The 27666-nt window shown below is 37.8% G+C and overlaps 1 protein-coding gene across 1 annotated transcript in view; it reads right to left on the bottom strand.

The window, feature by feature from the left end:
• Positions 1-27666, bottom strand: part of LOC126267231 (atrial natriuretic peptide receptor 1-like) — a 427041-nt gene that overhangs the window by 288583 nt on the left and 110792 nt on the right. Inside the window, exon 4 of the mRNA XM_049972213.1 lies at positions 890-1066. Within this exon, the coding sequence (XP_049828170.1) occupies positions 890-1066 (177 nt within the window). The remainder of the gene's footprint in view (positions 1-889; positions 1067-27666) is intronic.

The raw sequence follows: 27666 nt of genomic DNA, 5'->3' as shown, positions 1-27666 counted from the left end.
CTCTGATTTATCAGTCTGCTTTGATGGAGGCATTTTCTTTTCATCTGTGATAGCATGTATAATATGCTGTCCATATAAATGTGATAATATGCACATTTCACTGGATAATGACAACATGGTTGAAATTGGTTAACTGTGGTGAATAAAATATTATATCCAAATGAAAAAATGTCAGCAGCATATTGATTACTTTTAACTTGTAATATAATACTGAAGAAGAAAAGGAAGGACAAAGGTTTACATCTCAGTAATGATAGGGCCATTGGGGAAGATGGAGAAGAGAAATTGACTGTGTCCTTTACAAAGAAACTGCCCTGGCATTTGTCTTAAGCAGTTTAGGTAATCCCCAGTAAACATGAATTTGGATGGTCAGATGGGAATCTGAGTTTCCACCTTCACAATTGCAAGTGCAGTGTCTTATTACTGTACCACTTCACTTGGCACCGTAGGAAGCAATGGAGGAAACAAAGTAAAGAAGATATTTTATAGCAGAAAGCTTTGGGCACTTATGCAAAGGCGGGGAGCTACAAAGTAACGGAGTTTCTGGAAATAGTACAGCAAAAAGACAGAAGTCTGGATTCTTGTGATCTTGGATTCCACAGAACAAAATAATACATGTAACATGGTGATGTCTCAATACTGGTTAATTACATTCAATACATCAAGGAAGAAATTGCAAGAAAACAAAATTAAATTATTGGATACTACAGAAGATAGCACTTCCAAAATCAGGATAATGGCATAACTGGAGACGACTTCATTAAACAAAGCTTCTTGAGATTAAATGACAGAATCAGAATTTTCAAGATCACTGCAGTATGTTCAATACTAAGAAATCTAAGTTTGTATAAGTGAACTTTACATAATTTTAAATCATATCAGTGCAGACCTTCACAATGTCATGTATGAGTGACATCCGAAAATTCCAGTCTAAATCTAGTTCTCCATTCTCAAGCACATCCTTTAGACTGCCTTTGGGACAGTATTCTGTCAGTATGAGGATGTTATTTGTGTCAACACAAGCACCAACAAACCTGACTGTATTCTCATGTGTAACATCACGAACCTGAAAACAAAAATATGTGTCACATTGAATCATAACAAGAAACAGCGAGCACAGAAAAGTTGTATATACTACTCTTTCTATTGTAACAGGATCCATTCATCCAATAAAGAACAACATTAGGTTGGTTGATTGGTTGGGAGAGAAAGGGGCTAATCTACAGGGACATCAGTCACATAACATTAGGCAGTGTCCATCTGCAATGTTATTAACATCTGGACCCATACATCAACAGTTATTTTTATATTTAATATGATACATATTACTCTGTGTATTATGAGGCATGTTTTTAAGTAATTACCATTTTGAAATAAATATTTAAAAAATCTACTTTTCCTGATAATTGCCTCCAATATTAAGGAAATTCTCATATCTTACAGCCAACTCTTGAATATCGTCCTGTAGAAATCTGCCAGCTGATTAGACAACCACTGCAACGCAGTAATTTTATTTCCATCATTGTTGAGGCACTAACCACTAAATGCTACTTCAATGGAGAAACATGTGGTAGCCAGGCAGTAGATCACGTCTGTATGGATCACATTGCTCCCAACCAGTTGATCTTATCAGCTCTCGAGTTCAACTGGCCATGTGTGGACAGACATTCCCATGAAGCAAAATGATCCCCTTACCACCTTTTGTTTTGGATTGCAGCTCAATTTTTTAAGGACTCACAAGAAGTCCCAAAAAACAGGACACACGATTATCCACATTGAAATTGTTCCCTTGAACTTAAGTTTCTTGGGTGGCCACCATTCCCTGCACTGCTGCTTTGATTCAGGTGTAATGTAATCCACCCACGTTTAGTTGCCTGTGGCAGTTTGGCTTAAGAACTCATTACCTCCCTCACTCTACCACTCTAGGAAAGTCAAGAAACTGATTAAACATTTGTTTGTGCGCACGTCAGTCAACATTTTTGGTACCCACCTGATATAACTTTCGGTAATTTACATGTTCTGTAACAATTTGCATAAATTACACTTCTTGACGCTTGTGGGAACTCATCACATAATGCCAAATTCATAAAGAGTGTGATCTCTATCACTTTTAGGTCAAATTTCTGCACCAAATCGTCACTGATGACTGATGTCACCCACTTTGTTCCTCATTGTGCGCATTTCTATGGCCATCTTCAAAAGCTCTCTTCCATTTAAGTACCATCTCACAGTTCATAATGTTTTCACCATACACTTCACTGATCTGAAAATTAATTTCAGCTGCTTCCATTCCTTTAACACTGAGAAAATTAATCACAGTCTGTATTTCTCAATTGGTAGGATTCTCATTCAGAGGAGCCATTTCAAATACTCACAGACAAACTTAATCACTCCGAATGACACTGTAATTGGATCTGTGGCTTGCCAACACAATGCTGTACACAGCACACATATGCCAAACGCTGACTGAGGCACTGCAGCTGATGGTGCTTACTTTAAAAACACACCTCATAAAATAAAATCTAGGGAGTGCTACAAAATGGGACTTAATAGGCCATACAGCTATCTGTTAATGGGAACGAGACTAACACAATCCTGTGTGTATGTACTTTCAGACAAGGTATTGTTTTTCTAATTACTTATCTCAGGGATCTGTTTTCTCCTAGCTGTTACTTACATACAAACATGAATTGTTGTTATCTTCAGTCCAAATACTGGTTTCATGCAGGTCACCACAGTAGTGAATCCTTTACAAGGCTCTTCATCTCTGCATAACTGCTGCAACCTACATCTATTTTAACCTGCGTACTGTATTTATGGCAAGATCTCTCTTTATAAATATTGTCCCTCACATTTATTACCAAAATGCCTACTTTCTGATGTCTCGGGTTCTGACCCATCAACATGTTTCCTTCTTTTAGTTAAGTTGTGCCATAAATTCCTTGTTTCCCTAATTCGATCAGTCCCTCCTCATTTGTTGTCCCTCACATTTATTACCAAAATGCCTACTTTCTGATGTCTCACTTTCTGATCTATCAACATGTTTCCTTCTTTTAGTCAAGTTGTGCCATAAATTCCTTGCTTCCCTAATTCAATCAGTCCCTCCTCATTTGTTATCTCGATCTATCCATGTCATCTTCAGCACTTTTCAGAAGGACCATGTTTGATAAGCTTCTATTCTCTTTTCATCTGAACTGCTTATCTTCCACATTTCACTTCCCTATACTCAGGACATATACCCCGAGAAAAGACATCCTACACATTTATATTAAATGTTAATAAATCCTTCATCCTCACAAATGCTTTTTTTATATTATTAGTCAGCATTTGATATTCTCTCCACTTCAGCCATCATCAGTTATTTTGTTGTTGAAATTGCAAACTCATCTACTGCTTTTGGTGTCACACCTTGTAATCAAATTCCCTCAGAATCAACTGATTTAATTTGATTACATTCCACTGTCCCATTCTGTTTAACTGCTCTTTGTAAGACCACAACCCCTTGGGACCCTATATCCTATTCCAATCTCATCTTCACTCTCCCATACCAATTTAAACTGTTGGTTTGACATTATTTACATTGTTCCTCGCTATTAAATAGACTGAAGGAAACACGTTGAATTAAAAACTAATGCACCATCACAATTTACACACAATACAAATTTCAGGAACATGGTAGGAATGATTTTGCAGATGTAATTATAGAGTAATTAATGATTAAAGTTCCAATACTTCCAAGTCATAGAGAGTCAGCTATCTTTATGTTTTGAAAGCAGAAATTACTTGAATCCCTAATAAAAATATGACATGATGATTTTTCAGTCAGAAATGAGCATACTCATATTTTAATTGGTGTCAGATAATAGAACTGTAGTTATGACCACATAGAAATGTAAAATTTTACTCATACAAAAATGAGTTATTTGCATCTAGGGTTTTCATTCAATAAAATTAATCACTTTGTACACCTGAGAACTTTAGCATGAATTTTCTTTCAGTCAGTTAATCACTATATTCAAATTAATGAAGTATATTGTTGCAATGACAAAACACTTAATTTATGGTCTTAATAGAAACAGTTTCTATCCTGTCTTTGTATGAAATTATTCACTTTCAATCTAAGTGTATGTCTATGTAATTTAGGAAGACGTATGTAAAAACTTTAATTGTATAAATGCAAATTCAGTATGTAAGGAAAACAGTAACTATAGAGTTGATTTTCTATGCTGCCAAACTTCAGTCTCAGACCAAATTTTGTAAAAACAGCATGTAGTCAGACTTTGTAAGTTTTATGATGTACACTCACCGACGAACATCTGACATGCGAAATAAAATCCTTTGTACACAAAGCGTACGACAACTTATTCTAACCATTTCATGATTTCCATGTGATGATGAAGCATTCATGTGTAAATGTAATGAATAGAGTGAAAAGCTGGAAATGGAGTGATTGTTTTCCTACTGAATGCGACAATATGGAAAAATCAAAACGGACCCTTTAAAAACATGTTAAAAAATGAACTCAGAATATAAGAAAGGAACTTAAGTATTCAAAAACAATTATATGTGTACTAACAAATGAACTATGTAAGTGAGAATCAGCCAAGAAATAAATGTGTAAAAACTACAAATGTGAGGCATCCAACATAAAGCATGATTCACAACACAGCTTGCATACCACAACACAGAATGCAGTTCAAAAAGGAAAGCAATCTAAGGGTGCAGCAATGAAAATGCAACCCTTTGCTCCTGAGAATCAGTTAGTGAGTAGAAGACCCAAAATATTTGTTGCCTGTGATAGCCATGGCAGAGACTGTGTAAAAAACATTTTAAACTTAGCTTCAAATAAATATGATGTTGAAGGGAAGGTGATACCAGGTGCCCCAACTAGTGTAATATTTTTTTTAAAAAAAATGCAATGACTTGCATAAGCTGACAAATGAAGATTTTGCACATCTACTTGGGCAGGAGCTAATGACAGCAAAGAATGAAGCCAACTTGGCAATTCGTTCACTACATAAAGCCTTGTTGGTGTTACAAAATACAAATGTGATTGTAGTTGGTGTACCACACAGGCATGACCTGCCTGAATGGTCTTGTGTAAGCCAACAAATTCAATCCACAAATGGAAAACAAAAAACAAAAAAAAAAAATTTGCGAAATGCCTCCATAACACTTGTTTTATTAATACCCCTAGTACCAAGGAGTTATATACAGCACATGGACAGCACCTAAATGACGCAAGGATTTATGAATCTGTGGAAACAAACAGGGAAGTGTACAGAACAGCAACAGAACTTAAACATAAGGATATTGCAGTCTCAGATAAAGAATTAGTGAGAAATGTTGCTGACACAACTCCAGCACAAATAACAACAGAATCCAGAAAAGTGAATTCTGTATGTGTGGAGAGGACAATTACTCAAGAAATAAATATACCCAAGAGATCAGTGCAAAAGTTAGAAGAAGTGGCAAATGATGTGGCAGGAAAGAAGACACCATGTGAGAAGAGAGACCTACTTGCAAAAAGAAGAATAGCAACTCAAGCTCAAGGAGTGAGAATACAAACAGGTGGAACATGGCAGTCAACCCGAAGAAAGAAGCTACAATCAAGGGAGCAGGATTTTTGGTGGGATCTGTGGTGGTTTTACAGAAGAAAGTAGTTAACAAAGTGAGTCATCAAGTGGATGAACAGATATGTGACTATCAGATTCACACAGATGACCACAGTGCATCAAGATTAACCTACAACTTCAAATGTAGAGTCAAATTGCTCTCAGAGTAACATAGACAAACTACTTATTTTCTACAAGTTAACATATGTTGTATAAGAAATAAGACTTTAGAATCACAACATTTATGTAACACTGAGCACGTAGATGTTAAATATGTGTATCTGAGCACAGATTAACCTAAGAACAAGTAAATATATTTGTTCCCCAAGGGAATGTTGTGGGAGATATGATATGTAGAAAACAAACAAAGAATGGTGGGGCTGGAATTTTTGTCAAAGAAGGAATAAAGTTTTCCAGAACTGATGTATCTCTGTAGGCCTACTCCTCAGAATTTGAAGGGGAGTTTAGTTGTGTAAAACTAATGAATGAAAATATGGTAGTGGTTAGTCTATATAGGTCACCAGATGGTGATGTAAATTTGTTTACTGAAAAATGTTAATTAATAGTTCAAAAGATATTCAAGAGTAAGACGAGAATTGCAATCTGTGGTGATTTCAACATCGAAATGGCAAACACACAGGGGCCAGTTGCTAGGACATTTTAGATTACGCTAAGATCTTCTGAACAAAATCCCACTCGGTGGAGAAAACGATGAAAGAGAATTAGAAACAATACAGCTCAGAGACAAAACCAGTGCATGTAACACGCAGATAATGCAAGAACTCAACTACAAAATCAAAACAAAACTAACAAAAATTGAAAATAAACAGAACACAAACAACACAGATATTCCTGTACACCCAAACACACGGAATGGGAACACCCATGACATGAGCAACAAAAAGAAATGATGACATAAAGACACAAATTGACACACAGAACAGCAGATGTACTGAAGAAACAAGGAATATACACTCCAGTCACATTTATAAACACCAGTGGAACAACATGACAAATACCAAAGATCCGACGTATGCCAGTTAGAATGTCAAGACTGCAAATACATCTACCTGGGAATCGACAGGCATACATTTCAAAGGTAGATAAAAGAACACATAAGAAGCTGGAAATACGAAAATAGCCACTCCAGCTTTGCTGGACACCTTATAAAGCTAGGACACGAACCAATATTACAGGAAACTTTCACATGCAAAGAGCTCATGCAATGTACAAGAAAGTAACAAATCACCAAATCAGTATAAGTAAAAACTCATTGGTCAATAACAAACAGAGATGTAGAACATACCCAGACTAAACAATAACTTAAAAAATATGCGTGCCCATTGCAAACAAACAAAACAAGATTAAACAATACAGACACTACAACACAAACAAAATATGAAGGAAAACACAGAGTGACAGTTGGCAATACTACATACAGTAAACAAACCAAAACAAAACACAGTGAACAGTGGAAGTGAATTGAAACATGCTCATAAAATGACAAAAATCGGACATGCTGTGTAGGAAACTAAGTACATCTCCTGGATGGTACATATGCACTAATAAGTCCACAAATTTTAAATGGAAAAAAAAAATATTTAATCTCACAAAACTTGTTCTACAAAAAGTTGTTTCGCACCTAACAGCAAAAGACTAACAAAAACCTGTAATGTAGTAACAAATCTATAATTGCTATGTGAAGCAATTGTTATATACAAAAGAAACATATATTGCAGGCCACTGAAAATGATTCGCGTATAAAAATAAGCCTCCCCCCATGAACCAAGGACCTTGCCATTGGTGGGGAGGCTTGCGTGCCTCAGCGATACAGATAGCCGTACCGTAGGTGCAACCACACTGGAGGGGTATCTGTTGAGAGGCCAGACAAACATGTGGTTCCTGAAGAGGTTTCAGTAGTTGCAAGGGCAACAGTATGGATGATTGACTGACCTGGCCTTGTAACAGTAACCAAAACGGCCTTGCTGTGCTGGTACTGCGAACGGCTGAAAGCAAGGGGAAACTACGGCCGTAATTTTTCCCAAGGGCATGCAGCTTTAGTGTATGATTAAATGATGATGGCGTCCTCTTGTGTAAAATATTCCGGAGGTAAAATAGTCCCCCATTCGGATCTCCGGGCGGGGACTACTCAAGAGGATGTTGTTATCAGGAGAAAGAAAACTGGCGTTCTACGGATCGGAGCGTGGAATGTCAGATCACTCAATCGGGCAGGTAGGTTAGAAAATTTAAAAAGGGAAAGGGATAGGTTAAAGTTAGATACAGTGGGAATTAGTGAAGTTCGGTGGAAGGAGGAACAAGACTTCTGGTCAGGTGAATACAGGGTTATAAACACAAAATCAAATAGGGGTAATGCAGGAGTAGGTTTAATAATGAATAGGAAAATAGGAATGCGGGTAAGCTACTACAAACAGCATAGTGAATGCATTATTGTGGCCAAGACAGATACGAAGCCCACACCTACTACAGTAGTACAAGTTTATATGCCAACTAGTTCTGCAGATGATGAAGAAATTGAAGAAATGTATGATGAAGTAAAAGAAATTATTCAGATAGTGAAGGGTGACGAAAATTTAATAGTCATGGGTGACTGGAATTCGGTTGTAGGAAAAGGGAGAGAAGGAAACGTAGTAGGTGAATATGGATTGGGGGAGAGAAATGAAAGAGGAAGCCGACTGGTAGAATTTTGCACAGAGCACAACTTAATCATGGCTAACACTTGGTTTAAGAATCATGAATAAAGGTTGTATACATGGAACAACCCTGGAGATACTAAAAGGTATCAGATAGATTATATAATGGTACGACAGAGATTTAGGAACCAGGTTTTAAATTGTAAGACATTTCCAGGGGCAGATGTGGACTCTGACCACAATCTATTGGTTATGACCTGTAGATCAAAACTGAAGAAACTGCAAAAAGGTGGGAATTTAAGGAGATGGGACCTGAATAAACTGAAAGAACAAAAGGTTGTACAGAGTTTCAGGGAGAGCATAAGGGAATAATTGACAGTAATGGGGGAAAGAAATACAGTAGAAGAAGAATGGGTAGCTTTGAGGGATGAAGTAATGAAGACAGCAGAGGTTCAAGTAGGTAAAAGATGGGGGCTAGTAGAAATCCTTGGGTAACAGAAGAAATATTAAATTTAATTGATGAAAGGAGAAAATATAAAAATGCAGTAAATGAAGCAGGCAAAAAGTAATATAGATGTCTCAAAAATGAGATGGACAGGAAGTGCAAAATGGCTAAGCGGGGATGGCTAGAGGACAAATGTAAGGATGTAAAGGCTTATCTCACTAGGGGTAAGATAGATACTGCCTACAGGAAAATTAAAGAGACCTTTGGAGATAAGAGAACCACTTGTATGAACATCAAGAGCTCAGATAGAAACCCAGTTCTAAGCAAAGAAGGGAAAGCACAAAGGTGGAAGGAGTATATAGAGGGTCTATACAAGGGCAATGTACTTGAGGACAATATTATGGAAATGGAAGAGAATGTAGATGAAGACGAAATGGGAGATACGATACTGCTTGAAGGAGTTTGACAGAGTACTGAAAAACCTGAGTCGAAAAAAGGCCCCGGGAGTAGGCAACATTCCATTAGAACTACTGATGGCCTTGGGGAGAGCCAGTCCTGACAAAACTCTACCGTCTGGTGAGCAAGGTGTATGAAACAGGCTAAATAACCTCAGACTTCAAGAAGAACATAATAATTCCAATCCCAAAGAAAGCAGGTGTTGACAGATGTGAAAATTACTGAACAATCAGTCTAATAAGCTACAGCTGCAAAATACTAACACGAATTCTTTACAGACGAATGGAAAAACTAGTAGAAGCCGACCTCGGGGAAGATCAGTTTGGATTCCGTAGAAATACTGGAACACGTGAGGCAATACTGACCTTACGACTTAACTTAGAAGCTAGATTAAGGAAAGGCAAACCTACGTTTCTAGCATTTGTAGACTTGGAGAAAGCTTTTGACAATGTTGACTGGAATACTCTCTTTCAAATTCTAAAGGTGGCAGGGGTAAAATACAGGGAGCGAAAGGCTATTTACAATTTGTACAGAAGCCAGATGGCAGTTGTAAGAGTCAAGGGACATGAAAGGGAAGCAGTTGTTGGGAAGGGAGTAAGACAGGGTTGTAGCCTCTTCCCAATGTTATTCAATCTGTATATTGAGCAAGCAGTAAAGGAAACAAAAGAAAAATTTGGAGTAGGTATTAAAATCTAGGGAGATGAAATAAAAACTTTGAGGTTCGCCGATGACATTGTAAATATGTCAGAGACAGCAAAGGACTTGGAAGAGCAGTTGAACGGAATGGACAGAGTCTTGAAAGGAGGGTATAAGATGAACATCAACAAAAGCAAAACGAGGATAATGGAATGTGGTCAATTTAAGTCTGGTGATACTGAGGGAATTAGATTACGAAATGAGACACTTAAAGTAGTAAAGGAGTTTTGTTATTTGGGGAGCAAAATAACTGATGATGGTCAAAGTAGAGAGGATATAAAATGTAGACTGGCAATGGCAAGGAAAGTGTTTCTGAAGAAGAGAAATTTGTTAACAACGAGTATAGATTTAAGTGTCAGGAAGTCATTTCTGAAAATATTTTTATGGAGTGTAGCCATGTATGGAAGTGAAACATGGCAATAAATAGTTTGGACGAGAAGAGAATAGAAGCTTTCGAAATGTGGTGCTACAGAAGAATGCTGAAAATTAGATGGGTAGATCACATAACTAACGAGGAGGTATTGAATAGGATTGGGAAGAAGAGAAGTTTGTGGCACAACTTAACGAGAAGAAGGGATCGGTTGGTAGGACATGTTCTGAGGCATCAAGGGATCACCAATTTAGTATTGGAGGGCAGCGTGGATGGTAAAAATTGTAGAGGGAGACCAAGAGATGAATACACTAAGCAGATTCAGAAGGATATAGGTTGCAGTAGATACTGGGAGATGAAGAGTCTTGCAGAGGATAGAGTGGCATGGAGAGCTGCATCAAACCAGTCTCAGGACTGAAGACCACAACAATAACAAAATCTTCAGACCTCTACTGTACACATAACCATGTCACATGCAAGAATGCCTGCAAAGACGATATTATCGTGAACTTCCATAGGGAAGATTTTACATTCAGTCTTGCAGGAGTGGACATGCACATCATGAGCCACTACTCCTTACACTCTGATAGAGGCAGCCAGTTAAAACTGAAGAACCTAAAGTAGTAATGGTACGAGGACAAAAAGAAGAGTACATAAGTATGTTAGTTGATAGATTAGGAAGTGCCGGTTGGAAATGGAAAAAGAGAAACTGAAATTACCTTTGATAACTTCTTTAAAAATTACAGTGATTTATTGTATTCTTGCTCACCAGTAAAAATAAAAAATATCCAAGTGAAATGAAAAAGAAAAGTCTGAACTGGTTTACAGAAGAGCTAGCAGAAATTAAATTAGAGGAAACATGCATATGCTGTACCAGATGCATAGGCAAATCACTAACCAAGGGGCAGAACAGAACATGAACATTCATAGGTCATATCTGAAATGCAAAAAAATCCTACACAGCTAAACTTTTTCTGGCAAAAAAACAAGCAGTGGAAAACTATATAGAAAGTGCTCCCAATAAATGCAAGGCAGCATGGCAAATAATAAAACAAGGAATACACCAAAATTCACAGAAACAGCTCTGCTTGAAGCACAGGAATTAAATAAGAATTTTTTAAACTCAGCTATAGAAATAAGTAACAGTATTAAAGCAACAAATTCATCTGCAATCGACCTTGTTGGAACACCATTGCCTGTTAACCTGGTATTTCACACCTGCTGATGAAAAAGCTGTATCCAAATTTTCAGGTTATAAAAGTATGGACTGTTACTGGTTATCAAATAACATAGATAAAAAGACAATGCACTCAATTGCCAAACCATTAGGTTTTATTTTTAACAAATGTGTAGAATTTGGACTTTTTGCGGATATGCTTAAGGCATCAAAAGTTGTCCCAGTTTTTAAAATAAGGGGACAAACATCTTCCCCAAAGCTACAGATCAGTATTCATCATTTCAATATTCTCAAAGATATTTGAGGCACTGATACACACACATGTAAGCACCTTCTTTGAAAAACACAGTATTGTATGTAGAAATCAGTTTGGTTTTCACAAGGGGAAAAACACAACAGGGGCCATTTTGGAAATCACTGACCAAACCTTAACAGCTTCTGAAAACAATAACATGGTATCACTGGTATTAGGTGACCTTAGCAAAGCTTTTTATTGCATTCCTGTTGACTTACTACTGGGGAAACTAGAGCTTTATGAGGTGACAGGGAGCACTTTAACTATGATAAATTCTTATTTAAGTAACTGAAAACAGGTGTATCACAAGGGTCTACACTTGGATCCTTCTTCTTCATTGTAGCTATTAATGATTTACCTAAAAACATAGCCCACCCCATCGTGTGTTATGCTGATGATACAACACTACTTACCACACATCAGAACATTTCAGATGTGAATAACCTAACAAAAGAAACACTTGATAAGGCCCTGGACTGGTTTGCAGCCAATAAGCTCCTGCGCAATCCTGAGAAAACCCAACAACTTTCAATGGGAATATCAAATGAAGTAGGCAATAAGTCGGTAAAACTCTTAGGTATTCACAGTGACTCAAAAATCTACTGGGAGCAACATGTCGATCACGAATGCGAAAAAATATCTCAGGTGGCACACCTTATCTCGAAACTAAGGGAGGTAGTGAGCTTGGAGTGCCTTAGGGTGACATACTTTGGGCTATTCCAGTCACATATTTCGTATCGTCTGATTATATGGGGGCACTTCCCTCATATCAAGAACATCTTGAAATTACAAAAAATGTGTAAAAGAGGACGTAGGGAGCACTGTCATCCTCTTCATTCCAGACTCAGAATACTCACAATTATGAATTTATTCATCTATGTGTCTGTATTCTATATTGAAAATAATATTTCAGAATTTATTGCCAGAAAGGAAGTAAATGAACAGAACACCAGGGCTAAGGGTAACTTTGACATACTGTGCCACAGATTTGCAAGAATGGGAAATTCACACAAAGTAAACCCACTCAAAATGTTCAATAAACTGCCAATTCACGTTCAGTCTATGGATTTTATTATTTTTATTTATTTATTTTTTTTATTTTTTTAATTAAGAGGTACAGCTGGCTGTCAGATCATCCATTCTATGACATTAAAGGATTCTTTGAGATACCTGAGGAGAATATTAGCATTTAAAAGTTGTCTGTAGTTAAGCATATTATTGTGTTCTGTGGTTAATCATGTGTAATTACATAGTGTATACAATAAACAATACAATACAATATTATATCATATTAGATTATAGTATAACTTATTGCATTAACTTTTAGAAGCTATCCTAGTATAATTTGATAAACTGACATTAGTTTATCATATTATTCTGTGTGTACTAGTATATCTGGAATGAAAAAGGCAATGTCATTGTAAAATGATCTATGGTGAATAACATTCTTGATTCTTTAACAACAAAGTGAACCTACGGCAACATCAAGAAGCAGCACCTTGGATTACACAAGATATGTATAAAATTGATGGAGGATATTTTTTTGATGCTGGTAATGCGTTGCAGAATGTGGTCTATTGAACACTGTTTTCCTTTTGTTAAACTGCGATACACATTCCAAACTTCGCAAAAACATTTTCGCCAAACTTTATTACAACGTGGTGAAAGGAGCTAGGATGTGTATAAAAATGGCTCTGAGCACTATGGGACTCAACTGCTGTGGTCATCAGTCCCCTAGAACTTAGAACTACTTAAACCTAACTAACCTAAGGACATCACACACATCCATGCCCGAGGCAGGATTCGAACCTGCGACCGTAGCAGTCGCACGGTTCCGGACTGCGCGCCTAGAACCGCGAGACCACCGCGGCCGGCAGGATGTGTATAAAATTGCATTGTATGCTAATGGTTATTAAGTTGTTTACAATATCCTGTGCCATATAACATTACTGGAGTGTGAATAAAAACAACCTACATGGAAAAGGTAGATGTGTGAAGCAATGGACCAATACCAACAGCCAGCAGCATGGATTGTCAGATGAGTACCAAATATATTATTCTCGTAACAGAGTAGTAAAATAATTAACTGATATGAAGTGAAATTGCATGCTAAAGTATCAGGCAAAAATAATTGCATGTAACATATTTTGCAAATATTACAGGAAAGGTATTATTCAGAAGTGTTTGTCAAGTTGTGCAAAATTACTTAAAATGAGTAGAAGCAATATATTTTCTGTACGTGACCAAGGTGAAATCACAAGATCTGGTTGGCAGCTACATGCATCAACACCAAATCTAAATATTCAAAGCCACTAGAAATCAGCAAGTAGTATCATTTCACCTTTCCAAGGATTTCAACAACTTGAAAACCTATTGGAACAATTGTCTAAGTTACTAGATAGTAAACTGTCAGAGAAAAATAATAAAAATAGATATTATGCTGGAAACAATTTCAGAAAAATAGACAATATTCTCAAAAAAATGGACCAGAAACTGGAAGCAATTAGGGAAGATGTTAATAAGGCAAACAGACAAATAAACAGTGTAAATGAAAGAGCAGGCAATGTAGAATCTGAAGTGAATTATTTGAAGAGTTTTGCTGTTGTAGAGCTACAATTAGTTAACAAATGTGTTGATGAACTCTACAGACAAAAATCAGAGTTGCATAATACACAGCCTTGTATTGAAACTGACAATAATTTTATGGGTGAGAAACTAAAATCAAATTTTATACTTGTTTCAGAACAAATTTCTTTGGTAAACAGCAAAGTGAATTAAGTAACAAATAAGCTTCAAACAATCAACTCTAAATTTGAAAAACTGGACACTAATATGTTTAACATTATATCTAGTGGTAAAACATGTTTCAAACAATTGCAGTACATTATTATGAAAAATTTTCTGGGTGATTTTAAACTACACCTTGGCAATTGTACCAGCACCAGGGCAGACAGCTTTGCAACAGGCATGTCAGAACAAGTGAAAGTGAAATTTGCCAAGTAATTTTTAGATGGAGAAGTTTTATCCTGGGCGAACCAGCATGTTAAACCAGAAGTGATGTTTGTGGAGTTCAAAAACTTATTTTAAAACAGATTTTGGTTAGATAGTAGGCAGGCCAGAATACAATCAGAATTTATGAATGGAAGTAGATTTCGCAAAGAAGGTATGAGAATGGGTGAATTTTGAAAGCAGCAGCTTAGGACTTTAGCACACACAGATAAACCATTTGATGAATTAACCCAAATTACCATACTGAAATGGTGTTTACCTGGCCATGTTCAGTGGAGTCTTGTTTACAGACCAGAAGACACTACTGAGGAATTTCTGAAATTTGTAGATAAGTTAGGTCATGCTAGGGAGAACATTTTTCAGAATGGGGAGGCATCACAACACAACACAACAACAACAACAACAACAACAACAACAACAGAGATGTTGGTAATAGAAGTAATAATAATTTTGGTAACAACTATCACAACCAGACTAATAAAAATAATATGAAAGAGCAGGGCTTAGGTACTCAAAGGAGAAATGGCAACAGATCCTATCCAAATAACAATCAGAAAAACATGTACCCACCTCATTGTGAGACTGTCAGTTTGAGATGAACAGTTACAGAAATCAGGCTAGAGGCAGGAGCGGAAGGCAGGATTCAGGCCACATACACCATCATTACCAGATAAACACAGTTGATTGTGATACAGCATTTTGGGACTTCACGTTGGTGGAAATGAGTGAAGATAATAGTAAAGTAGAAAATAAATTTAATCTTAGTACACTTGATTTGACCAACTTATTTGATGAGAGCTGTGTGTTTAGTAATAGTAATATTTATGCTGATGCTGATGAGTATGGTTTAGTTAGCTTATTTTGTGACAATGAATTTTCAATATTGTCTGAAAATGATGTGGAGGAAAGTAAGAATTATATACCCACGTTAAATTATGATTATGAGCCTGCTGGCACAAGATCTGGTACTTGTGATAGTGATTGTGATGTGGAGATGTGTAGTTGAAGCTGAGGTTCATGTAGGTGCAGATGACGTTGCTAATGAGTATTTTGATACTGTTCATGCTGATGTTGTATTTTATGATGAATTAGATGGTATAGTTTATGTGGAAGTACTAGACAATGATATGAGTAATACACTCCTGGAAATTGAAATAAGAACACCGTGAATTCATTGTCCCAGGAAGGGGAAACTTTATTGACACATTCCTGGGGTCAGATACATCACATGATCACACTGACAGAACCACAGACACATAGACACAGGCAACAGAGCATGCACAAGGTCGGCACTAGTACAGTGTATATCCATCTTTCGCAGCAATGCAGGCTGCTATTCTCCCATGGAGACGATCGTAGAGATGCTGGCTGTGGTCCTGTGGAATGGCTTGTCATGCCATTTCCACCTGGCGCCTCAGTTGGACCAGCGTTCGTGCTGGACGTGCAGACCGCATGAGACAACGCTTCATCCAGTCCCAAACATGCTCAATGGGGGACAGATCCAGAGATCTTGCTGGCCAGGGTAGTTGCTTACACCTTCCAGAGCACGTTGGGTGGCACGGGATACATGCGGACGTGCATTGTCCTGTTGGAACAGCAAGTTCCCTTGCCGGTCTAGGAATGGTACAACGATGGGTTCGATGACGGTTTGGATGTACCGTGCACTATTCAGTGTCCCCTCGACGATCACCAGAGGTGTACGGCCAGTGTAGGACATCGCCTTCCCACACCATGGTGCCGGGTGTTGGCCCTGTGTGCCTCGGTCGTATGCAGTCCTGATTGTGGCGCTCACCTGCACGGCGCCAAACACGCATACGACCATCATTGGCACCAAGGCAGAAGCGACTCTCATCGCTGAAGACAACACATCTCCATTCGTCCCTCCATTCACGCCTGTCGCGACACCACTGGAGGTGGGCTGCACGATGTTGGGGCGTGAGTGGAAGACGGCCTAACGGTGTGCGGGACCGTAGCCCAGCTTCATGGAGACGGTTGCGAATGGTCCTCGCCGATACCCCAGGAGCAACAGTGTCCCTAATTTGCTGGGAAGTGGCGGTGCGGTCCCCTATGGCACTGCGTAGGATCCTATGGTCTTGGCGTGCATCCGTGTGTCGCTGCGGTCCGGTCCCAGGTCGACGGGCACGTGCACCTTCTGCCGACCACTGGCGACAACATTGATGTACTGTGGAGACCTCACGCCCCACGTGTTGAGCAATTCGGCGGTACGTCCACCCGGCCTTCCGCATGCCCACTATACGCCCTCGCTCAAAGTCCGTCAACTGCACATACGGTTCACGTCCACACTGTCGCGGCATGCTACCAGTGTTAAAGACTGCGATGGAGCTCCGTATGCCACGGCAAACTGGCTGACACTGACGGCGGCGGTGCACAAATGCTTCGCAGCTAGCGCCATTCGACGGCCAACACCGCGGTTCCTGGTGTGTCCGCTGTGCCGTGCGTGTGATCATTGCTTGTACAGCCCTCTCGCAGTGTCCGGAGCAAGTATGGTGGGTCTGACACACCGGTGTCAATGTGTTCATTTTTCCATTTCCAGGAGTGTAGAATGGTAGGATATGATGATTTGGTATCAGAGAAACAGGTACATGAAAATCAGTTGATACACACTGAGGTCAGTGAGATATTACATAGTTGCTACAGTAAGGAGGATCAAGATAAGCTAATTAGTGATAAGATACTGAAAGTATTGGAAGAGAATGAGGAGTTCATTTACTGTCAGTAATGTTGTATTTGAGCATGGATGTCTGGAAATAAGTACCTGAATGAGCACATGTTGTTAAGGATGACTTGGATACTGAAAGTTAATGCTAGGTTTGATTGGTTAAATATGAAGTTAAAATTATTGATAAGTGGTGTTCATAGTGAAACAAAATTACACATGATGTTTGATGCAAATTGTAGCAATAATTTAAGAGAGGTACAAGTATTTGATGACAGGAACTACTGATCTGCAGATAATGAGTATTTTGATAACCAGATAGTTAGTGAAGATTTTTCTCGGTTATTACTGGATAAAGTTAACTCAGCAGACAATTTAAAATTGAGACCACACGGACCATTTTTCATTAAATCTTATGGAGTACAAGTTTGCAAGAGGAAGATTGTAGAGGAGGAGTTGGAGAAATTAGAGTTGGGGGATAATAGAAAGGAGTCAGTACGATAATCCTATGGTTGTAGTGGCTAAGAAAGTTGGTGGGGTTAGAATAGTGCTCGACTCTCAACATTTCAATAAATTTCTGGAAAAGGAAACTTACTGACCAGAATCAATGAAGGAATTGTATAAATTTCATGAAGCAAATTTTTTTACAAGTTTAGATTTGACATCAGGATTTCATCAGATTACTTTAGAACCTAAACCTAGGCAATGCTGCATTTCTATATAATGGGAAAAGTTTTCAATACTGTGTGGTAATTCTTGGATTAAACTTACCACTTGCTGAATTTATCAGAGCTTTGGATTTTGTTTTTGGAAGAGAGTTACTTTCAGAATTAGTCATTTTATGTGGGCAGTCAGTAATACTTAGCACGAACATTTGGAAATTCTGAAAGCAACTGCAATAAAATTTAGCCAGGAGGTATGACATTAAAATTGGAAAAATGTAAATTTGGAGTAAAAGAGGTGAAATTTCGTGGCCACCTGATTAATAATGAAGGAATTCTGCCTGATGACGACAAATTGTTGGTCACTGCAGATTTTTCCAAACTAAGATCAAAGAAAATCATTTTATGATTTATGCAATTTCTATAGGAAACATATAAATACAAAAGAATCAATGGTCCATGTCTTCTTGCCTTTTTAAAAAAGAACAGTATTTTGCAATGGACAGATGAATTTCAAGTAGCTTTCGATGAGATTAAAAGACAACTTATCAATAGTGAAATCTTACATAGACCAGACTTAACTTTACCATTTCGTATGACGACAGGCGGGTGTGATTATGGGTTAGGTGTTTGTTTATTTCAACCCAAGGAAGTTGAGGGAGAGACCATGCAATGTACTATTAGTTTTGCCAGTAGAAGTTTACAAAAGCATGAAAAAAATTATACATTCACCTATAAGGAACTTTTAGCCATTGTTTTCGGGTTAAAAAAATTTCAAAATTATTTAGTTGGACACAAAGCCATTGTATACACTGACCACAAAGCTTTGTGCTACATTCTGGAGTGCAAACTATATCACAGGAGGATTAGCAAGTGGGCAATTTTCTTACTGTATTTCAAGGTGATCAGAATGTAGTTGCTGATGCTCTGTCTATAATACCAATAGAAGGTAACTTGGATAGTGAGAATATTCAAAAGAATAGGAATTTTAGGATCATGTACATTCAAGGTATTAAATAAGGGATAGAAATTGTATCTGTAGACAACTGAGACGTAATCAGAATCAGAATGAGATATGGGAACTAGTCAAGAGCTACTTGGGTAAGAAAGGATGTGATAAGGTAAAACAGTATTACAAAGCATTTAAAGGAATTTTATTTAGAACAGGTAGTCCCAATTCAGATAAGTGGATGGTTTGTTGGCCCAGACAATGTAATTATATGTATATGAGTTACAGTCATTGTGGATCTATGAAGTGTACCCAAAAGATACATGAAAATGTGTACTTTGATAATTTCTGCAGGAGGGTTGGAAAGTGTTTGAGTACTTGTCATCAATGTCAAACAGCAAAGGTTACTAATGAGAAGCAGATGGGATTCATGCAGAATATAATTCCACAAGGTAAGTCATAACTGGTGGTAATTCACGTATTTGGTCAACATCCCCACACTGAAGAAGGCTAGACATATTTGTTTGTTACTGTCGACCTTTTTCAAAACTGGTAAGCTGTACCCTTTAAAAAAGCTACAATAATAAATTATTTAGTGTTTTATTAATGATTATTTTAGGAATGTTGGCAAACCACATGCTTTACTGTCAGATAATGGAAGTCAGTTCACATCTCATACATGGAAGGAATTTATTAAAAATGAGAACATTAAGCACATTTTAATATCTGTTTATTATCCATCATGCAATGCTATGGTGAAATAACTGAAGGAAATTGGTAAGTTGTGTAGAACTTGGTGTTCTAAGGATCATACGAATTGGTACACTTATATAAATCAATTTGAAGGCATTGTAAATAGTTTCCAACATACAGCTGGATTCACGCCATATGAAATTCATTTTCATTAGAAACCTGCTATCTTACAAGCTGAACAGATTGAGTTTTGTAACTGATACAGAGTTAACTGCTGAAGAGAGGGAAGAGGTGGTGAAGAAAAATATGGAGGCGTGTCATGGTACGAGGAAGAAGAAGGATGACAAAAATCTTGAAGTTACACTGTTTACTGTAGGAGACCATGTGTTCACTAAAATTTATGAAAACTCAGTATCAGTTAACAAATAAACAAAAAAGTTTTTCTATATATATATGTTGGACCATTCCAGATCTTAGAGATACCGCATCAAAATGCATTTAGGTTAATTTATCCAAAGTCGTGTAAGCTATTTGGTTTAAGAAACATCACACGGCTGAAGCCATATGTTTCTATTTGATCAACCATCAGGGGGGTACACTCAGTGTATACCATGTGTGTGGAATGCAGAAGGTCCCCAGCTAATATAGTACCTGCTTCAAGATCTTTATAATTCAGTACCACATTCCTTATTTACACCATTTATACTTATTTTCTAGCCATACGTCTAAATCCCTTCTTGGTGGATAAAATGCTTCACTGATTTGATAATAGTGTCTTATCTCAGCATAATCAACAATAATTCAATGTCACATGAATCTGAAATACTTCATACACACATGATTGAATATTCAGAATGTGGAGATTTTTAGCATCAGTTGACATAATTTACATTGCATAAATTTAGCCTTCTATATGAAGGCGGAAGGGGTAAAATACAGGGAGCGAAAGGCTATTTACAATTTGTACAGAAACCAGATGGTAGTAATAAGAGTCGAGAGACATGGAATGGAAGCAATGGTTGGGAAGGGAGTGAGACAGGGTTGTAGTCTCTCCCCAATGTTATTCAATCTGAATATTGAGCAAGCAGTGAAGGAAACAAAAGAAAAATTCGGAGTAGGTATTAAAATCCATGGAGAAGAAATAAAAACTTTGAGGTTCGTCGATAACATCGTAATTCTGTCAGAGGCAGCAAAGGACTTGGAAGAGCAGTTGAACGGAATGGATAGTGTTTTGAAAGGAGGATATAAGATCAACAAAAGCAAAATTAGGATAATGGAATGTAGTCGAATTAAGTCGGGTGATGCTGAGGGAATTAGATTAGGAAATGAGACACTTAAAAGTAGTAAAGGAGTTTTGATATTTGAGGAGCAAAATAACTGATGATGGTTGAAGTAGAAAGGATATAAAATGTAGACTGGCAATGGCAAGGAAAGCGTTTCTGAAGAAGAGAAATTTGTTAACATTGAGTATAGATTTAAGTGTCAGGAAGTCATTTCTGAAAGTATTTGTATGGAGTGTAGCCATGTATGGAAGTGAAATGTGGGCGATAAATAGTTTAGACAAGAAGAGAATAGAAGCTTTTAAAGTGTGGTGCTACAGAAGAACGCCGAAGATTAGATGGCTAGATCACATAACTAATGCGGAGGTATTGAATGGAATTGGGGAGAAGAGGAGTTTGTGGCACAACTTGACTAGAAGAAGCGATTGGTTGGTAGGACATGTTCTGAGGCATCAAGGGATCACCAACTTACTATTTGCAGGCAGTGTGGAGGGTAAAAATCATAGAGGAGGGAGACCAAGAGATGAATACACTAAGCAGATTCAGAAGGATGTAGGCTGCAGTAGGTACTGGGAGATGAAGAAGCTTGCACAGGATAAAGAAGCATGGAGAGCAGCATCAAACCAGTCTCATGACTGAAGACCAACACAACAACAACAGCAATTATATAATGTATTACGTTTTAAGTATTTAAATTTTATAAAAAATTGTAAACAATTTGCGGCCATGTTTAGGAATTATTTTGATTAAGATAGTGTCACGTGACCCGACTCAGGACTGGGGATATGAGTGCGAAAATGTAGTCTTTTGGTCGTTGTCCATTATTGTGGCAAGTGTGGAGTGGGAAAGTGCCTCGAGTGTAAGCATGAATGCCAGTGTATGCAAATAAACTGTGAAGGAACCACATGAAAGTGTGTAGGTGTGAGTCAATAAACCATGTGTATGAACTGCACCGATTATTATCTATCCATATCAGATTTATTTGGGAACTTTAATATCCATTTTTTTTAACTTGTATAGTGTACCTCATTTTGCGCAAGTTTGTGGTATAGACAATTGTGTATTCAATTCACTGTTGTTCAAAGGCTAGCCAATATATGACTCAGTACTAGCAGTGAAAATGCAACTCTTCACTACCAACCCCCTCTGCAGATAAGCCGCATGTAAAATTGGTAGTGATGAGCCCAAGTACAGTTGCATTAGGAACCCTGCTCATTATGGGAATATAATGGATCTAATGGCAAACCTCTTTGATTATGTCCACGTCAAAAATGATATCAGTGATCATGACATGAGTGTAGCAATGATTATCAAAGTACAAAGGACAACTAACTCAAGGGCGCGCGTGCGTGTGTGCGTGTGCGTGTGTGCACGCACGTGCTAGCTCACGTTCATCAGAATAATTGACCATGCACTGGATAGATATGCACCCAGTAGTACAGTTCATACTGGGAGGCAATCTCCATGGTATACAGTCACTATAAAGAAACTTCTAAAGCATAGGTCTACAGATAGAGAGACACTGAATGAAATGTATTTGGCTGTCAAGCAAGCAATGCATGAACCCTTCAATGACTACTGGATTGTCAAATGACATTTCACAAAATTCAAAGAAATTCTGGTTGCATGTAAAGGCTGTTAGTGGCACCACAGTTAGTGTCCAGTTCCTGACAAAAGAGACAGGAACTGTAATTGAGGGTAGCAACCCTGTTTTCAAATATTGTTCAACACATGAAAACCCAGAAGAATTGCCCCAATTTAATCCTCATAAAACTGAAAATATGAATAAAATAAGTATTAGTGTCAGTGGTGTCGAGAAATAACTGAAATTGTTATCACTGAGCACAGCTCCAGGGCCCAATGGCATCCCTGTCAGATTCTATACAGAATTTGCGTCTGAGTTATCTCTCTTCTAGCTAGATTCCTTGCAAAAAAACTGAGCCCAGTTCTTGGAAAAAGGCACAGGTCACACCTGTTCACGAGAAGGGTAGAAGAAGTGATCCACAAAACTACCATCCAGTATCCTTGACATCGATTTGTTTTTGAACATATTCAGAGCTCAAACATAATGAGGTATCTTGAAAATAATGACTTCATCAATGACAAGCAGTATGGATTTTCAAAACATCAATCATGTGAAACCCAACTTGCTGTTTTCTCACATGACATACTGAAAGCTTTGGATCAAGGCAATGAGGTAGATGCAGTGTTTCTTGATTTCTGAAAAGAATCTGACCCAGTACCAGACAATTACTTATTGTCAAAAGTACAATCATGTAGGGTATGAAGTGAAATTTGTGACTGGACTGAGGATATGATGGTAGGGAGGACACAACATGTTACCTTCGATGGAAAGTCATTGTCAGATGTTGAAGTAACTTTGTGTGTCCCCCAGGGAAGTGTGATGTATACCAATCACCTTTCAGACAATAGTAATAATAAAATCATTCTTTTTGCTGTTATCTATAATCAAGTATTATGTGAGAGAAGCTGCACAAATATTCAGTCAGATCTTTATAAGATTTCAGCATGTTGTAGAGATTGGAAACTTACCCTAAATGTTCAGAAATTTAAACTTTTGCACTTCACAAAACAATAAAAGTAGTGTCCTATTACTATAATATCAGCAGGTCACTGTTGAAAGTGAGCAACTCATACAAATACCTGCATGTAACAATTTGTAAGGGTATGAAATGCAATGATCACATCAGTTCAGTCGTGGATTAAGCTGGTGTAGACTTCGGTGTATGTAGAATACCGGGAAAGTGCAATCAGTCAACAAAAGAGGTTGCTTAAAAATCAGCTGCTGAGAATTTTTTCAGGTTGTATGGCCATTGTTGACTGATGAGTCAGATGTCGAAGAGCGACCTAAATACTGTGGAATGTGGGCGTGGTCTGTATTTCATGTGATAGCAGAGATAAACCTCGTCTAAGATAAAAAAAAATTTAACTGTTGATTTTAGTACGTCAAAGGTAAAAACTTCTCATCCATTCTGTAGCGCCACAGTCCGTATATATGACTGAGTATCATATCTTCTTTTTTTCTGTTAAAATTATCCCCATGTTTATATATTTCGATGGCTTCTCTATATAGCTATGGATAATAGTTCTTCATAGCACATGAAACTTCAGTTTCTGATAATTTCACTATATGATCACCTGATTGAAGAGCATGTTCTGCCACGGCTGATTTGTCTGTTTTCACTAGTCAGCAAAGACTTTTATGTTCCTTCAACTGTGTATTCACACTTCTCTTTGTATTCCCACTGTAGACCTTGCCACATGTACATGGAATCTTATATACACCACTTACAGACAGAGGGGGACGTTTATCCTTAATGTAATGAAGTTCTTGGTCTATTTTCTTGGTTGGTCTGAAAATCAGTCGAACGCCACGTTTCCTTAGAATCTTGCTAAATTGATCCATTATTTTTTTGATGAAGGGATGATTAAAAATCACTTTTGCAACTCCTTCTAGAATACTGCTTTAGTGTGTGGGACCCACAAAACATAGGTCTAACAGGGGATATTGAACATATACTGAGAAGGACAATACAAATGGTCACAGGTTTTTTTTTTTTTTTTTAATCTACGTGAGAGTGTCACACAGACACTGAAGGAACTGAACTGGCAGACTCTAGAAGACAGCTGTAATCTATCCTGAGAAAGTCTTCCAATAAAGTTTCAAGAACCAGCCTTACATGACTACTCTAGGGATGTACTATGCTCACATAGGAGTTGTGAAGATAAAATTAGAATGACACTGCACACAAAAAGGTATTCAACCATCATTCTTCCCAAGCTCCATAGATGAATGAAACAGGAAGAAACCCTAATAACTAGTACAATGGGATATACCCTCTGCCATGCATCTCACAGAGAGCTGTAGATGTATATGCACTACTGTGGTGGATATTGGCATGTCTGTCTTGGCTAAAATAACACATTCGCTATGCTGTTCATAGTAAATTACCCACATTCCTACATCCTTATCATTAAACCTGCACTACTCTTATCTGGTGTCATATTTATAGCCCTGTACTCACCTGGCCAGAAGTTCTGTTCTTCCTGACAGTGCAATTCATTAATCTCCACTATATCTAAATTTCACCTATCCATTTCCATTTCTAAATTCTCTAATCTTCCTACGCTATTAAGGGATCTACCACTCAAATGCTCTCAGCCCTACTAGAATGCTAAATTTGTTTGTCTTGATGACAATATCCTCCTTAGTAGGTCTGACCCAGAGATCCAATAGGATGCTGCCCTCTTTAAGCCATACATTAGAGCTGGAAGCCTCTGGTGAAAAATAATATCTGTTGTTTCCCCTTACTTTCAACTGTTCACAGTGCCATAGCAAGATCATGTTGACTAATATTACAAGGCTAGGTCAGTCAATCATGAGGAGTATTATTCTTGCAGCTAATGCAAAGGCTGCTGCCCCTTTTCAGGAAACATGGGTTAATCTGGCCTCTCCATAGGCATACCTATGAAATGTCAACCTGTATCATTGAGGCACACAAGCCACTCTTCCTCAGCAATGTCCATGGTTCACAGGGGTCAGAGTATTTGCATGGTTAAACATGTTTATCATTTTGTATTACCGTAAACTTGTGACAGGGACTTCCAGTAACCAACAGTGTCTAGAAAGTCTCATAACTTACCAAGCATTCAATAACATTTTTTAATGAAGGAGAGTACAGTTACCAAATGGACAAGGATAAACAATCAAACAAAAAGTATCATTTAAAAAACATATAACTAATTTAAATAACAGTTTTTAAGTGGAGTCACTTACAGAGAACTTCAAGTTGAGAGAGCCAGAAAAGAATATAAGATAACAGAAATTAGTCTGAGAATGTGGTATATGTGATAGAAAATTGAGAAATTAGATGTGAGCTAGACATCTGTCAGTAAATCTATCAAAAGGGGAAATTCACTTGTGAGGACTACAAAATTATGAGGTGACAGAATTGTTGGCCAGTATTTACTTTCAGAAGACACAATTTTAAGCACTGCCAATAGAAACACATGAATGTATCAAAAGCCACCTTGTCTACTGGACTTGTTACTTCCTTCCTCAAGAAGGAAACAGCAGTGGTTTGGATAAGATTTGAAAAGAGGGGAAGATCATTCAGTCCCCAGGATGAGAGGGATCCACCTGTTGTGGGGGCAGGTTGAGTCTTTGTCTACACAGGATACTTCTGGAGTTGAGATGGAATAAAGATTTGACAACCTCAGATATTTAAGACTATTATATGTATCAATTAGAAATAATTAGAATTTTGCCTTTTGAAGGTACATTCTGCCCATCCAAACATATAATGAGAGACATCATGATGAAAAACTGCCTCAGCTGTAAGAGAAATACTTATTTATGACCAAACTAGTTGCTTTGCTTTAGAACTGCATCTTCAAGAGTACATACTTATTGCATACCTTTGTTCAAGCAATAACTAGTAGATGACCCACCAATCTCTGTCCAGTTGTAATAGAAATATTGAAAAGGTTGGTAGTAAAGTTAAAATATGGCAGAATGTGGGGAACATCTTGCTGACAAAGGAAGTCAACAGTGTAATATCATGAGGACATGAGGCAAGCAGTGACAGTCAAGATATTCTGCCATTGCCTTCTTTTATTGGAATGATATTCCCTTCATTCTGGCATATTTTATCTTGACTACTCTCAATGGTTGAACATTTTTACTACAACTGGGCAGAGAATGTTGACCTGTCTACTGCTTATGACTCTGAACTAAGACATGAAATAAATATGTATCCATGAGGATGTGCCTCTAAATTCATGGGCCTAGCTGGATCATAAATAAATATCACGCAGCAAAAGCAATGGGAGTGTGTCACAGAGATGGCCAGAAAACTGAACTGGCAGACACTTGAAAATAGATGCAGAGTACCCTGAGGAAGTCTGCTTATAAAGTTACAATTAAAGGCTTTAAATGATGACTGTAGAAATACACTACAACCTCTACATATTGCTGCCATGGGATCGTGAGGACAAGAAGATGAAGGGAATCAGATGGATGCCATATTCCTTGACTTCCAGATTGGGAGTGGCTCGAAGACTTCTTAAGTAATAGAACCCAGTACGTTGTCCTCAATGGTGAGTGTTCATCAGAGGTGAGGGTATCATCTGGAGTGCCCCAGGTAAGTGTGGTAGGTCCACTGTTATTTTCTATCTACATAAATGATCTTTTGGGTAGGGTGGATAGCAATGTACAGCTGTTTGCTCATGATGCTGTGGTGTACGGGAAGGTGTCGTCATTGAGTGACTGCAAGAAGATACAAGATGACTGGGACAGGATTTGTGATTGGTGTAAAGAATGGCAGCTAACTGTAAATATAGATAATGTAAATTAATGCAGATGAATAGGAAAAATAATCCCGTAATGTTTGAATTCTCCATTAGTAGTGTAGCGCTTGGCACAGTCACATTGATTAAATATTTGGGCGTAACATTGCAGAGCAATATGAAGTGGGACAAGCATGTAATGGCAGTTGTGGGGAATGCAGATAGTCGTCTTCGGTTCATTGGTAGAATTTTGGGAAGATGTGGTTCATCTGTAAAGGGGACCGCTTATAAAACACTAATATGACCTATTCTTGAGTATTGCTTGAGCATTTGGGATCCCTATCAGGTCGGACTGAGGGAGGACATAGAAGCACTTCAGAGG

Source organism: Schistocerca gregaria, chromosome 4, assembly GCF_023897955.1.
Source record: "Schistocerca gregaria isolate iqSchGreg1 chromosome 4, iqSchGreg1.2, whole genome shotgun sequence".
NCBI lineage: Eukaryota > Metazoa > Arthropoda > Insecta > Orthoptera > Acrididae > Schistocerca > Schistocerca gregaria.
Note: the sequence above shows the minus strand (reverse complement) of the source record. Positions and strands in the feature narration are given on the sequence as shown.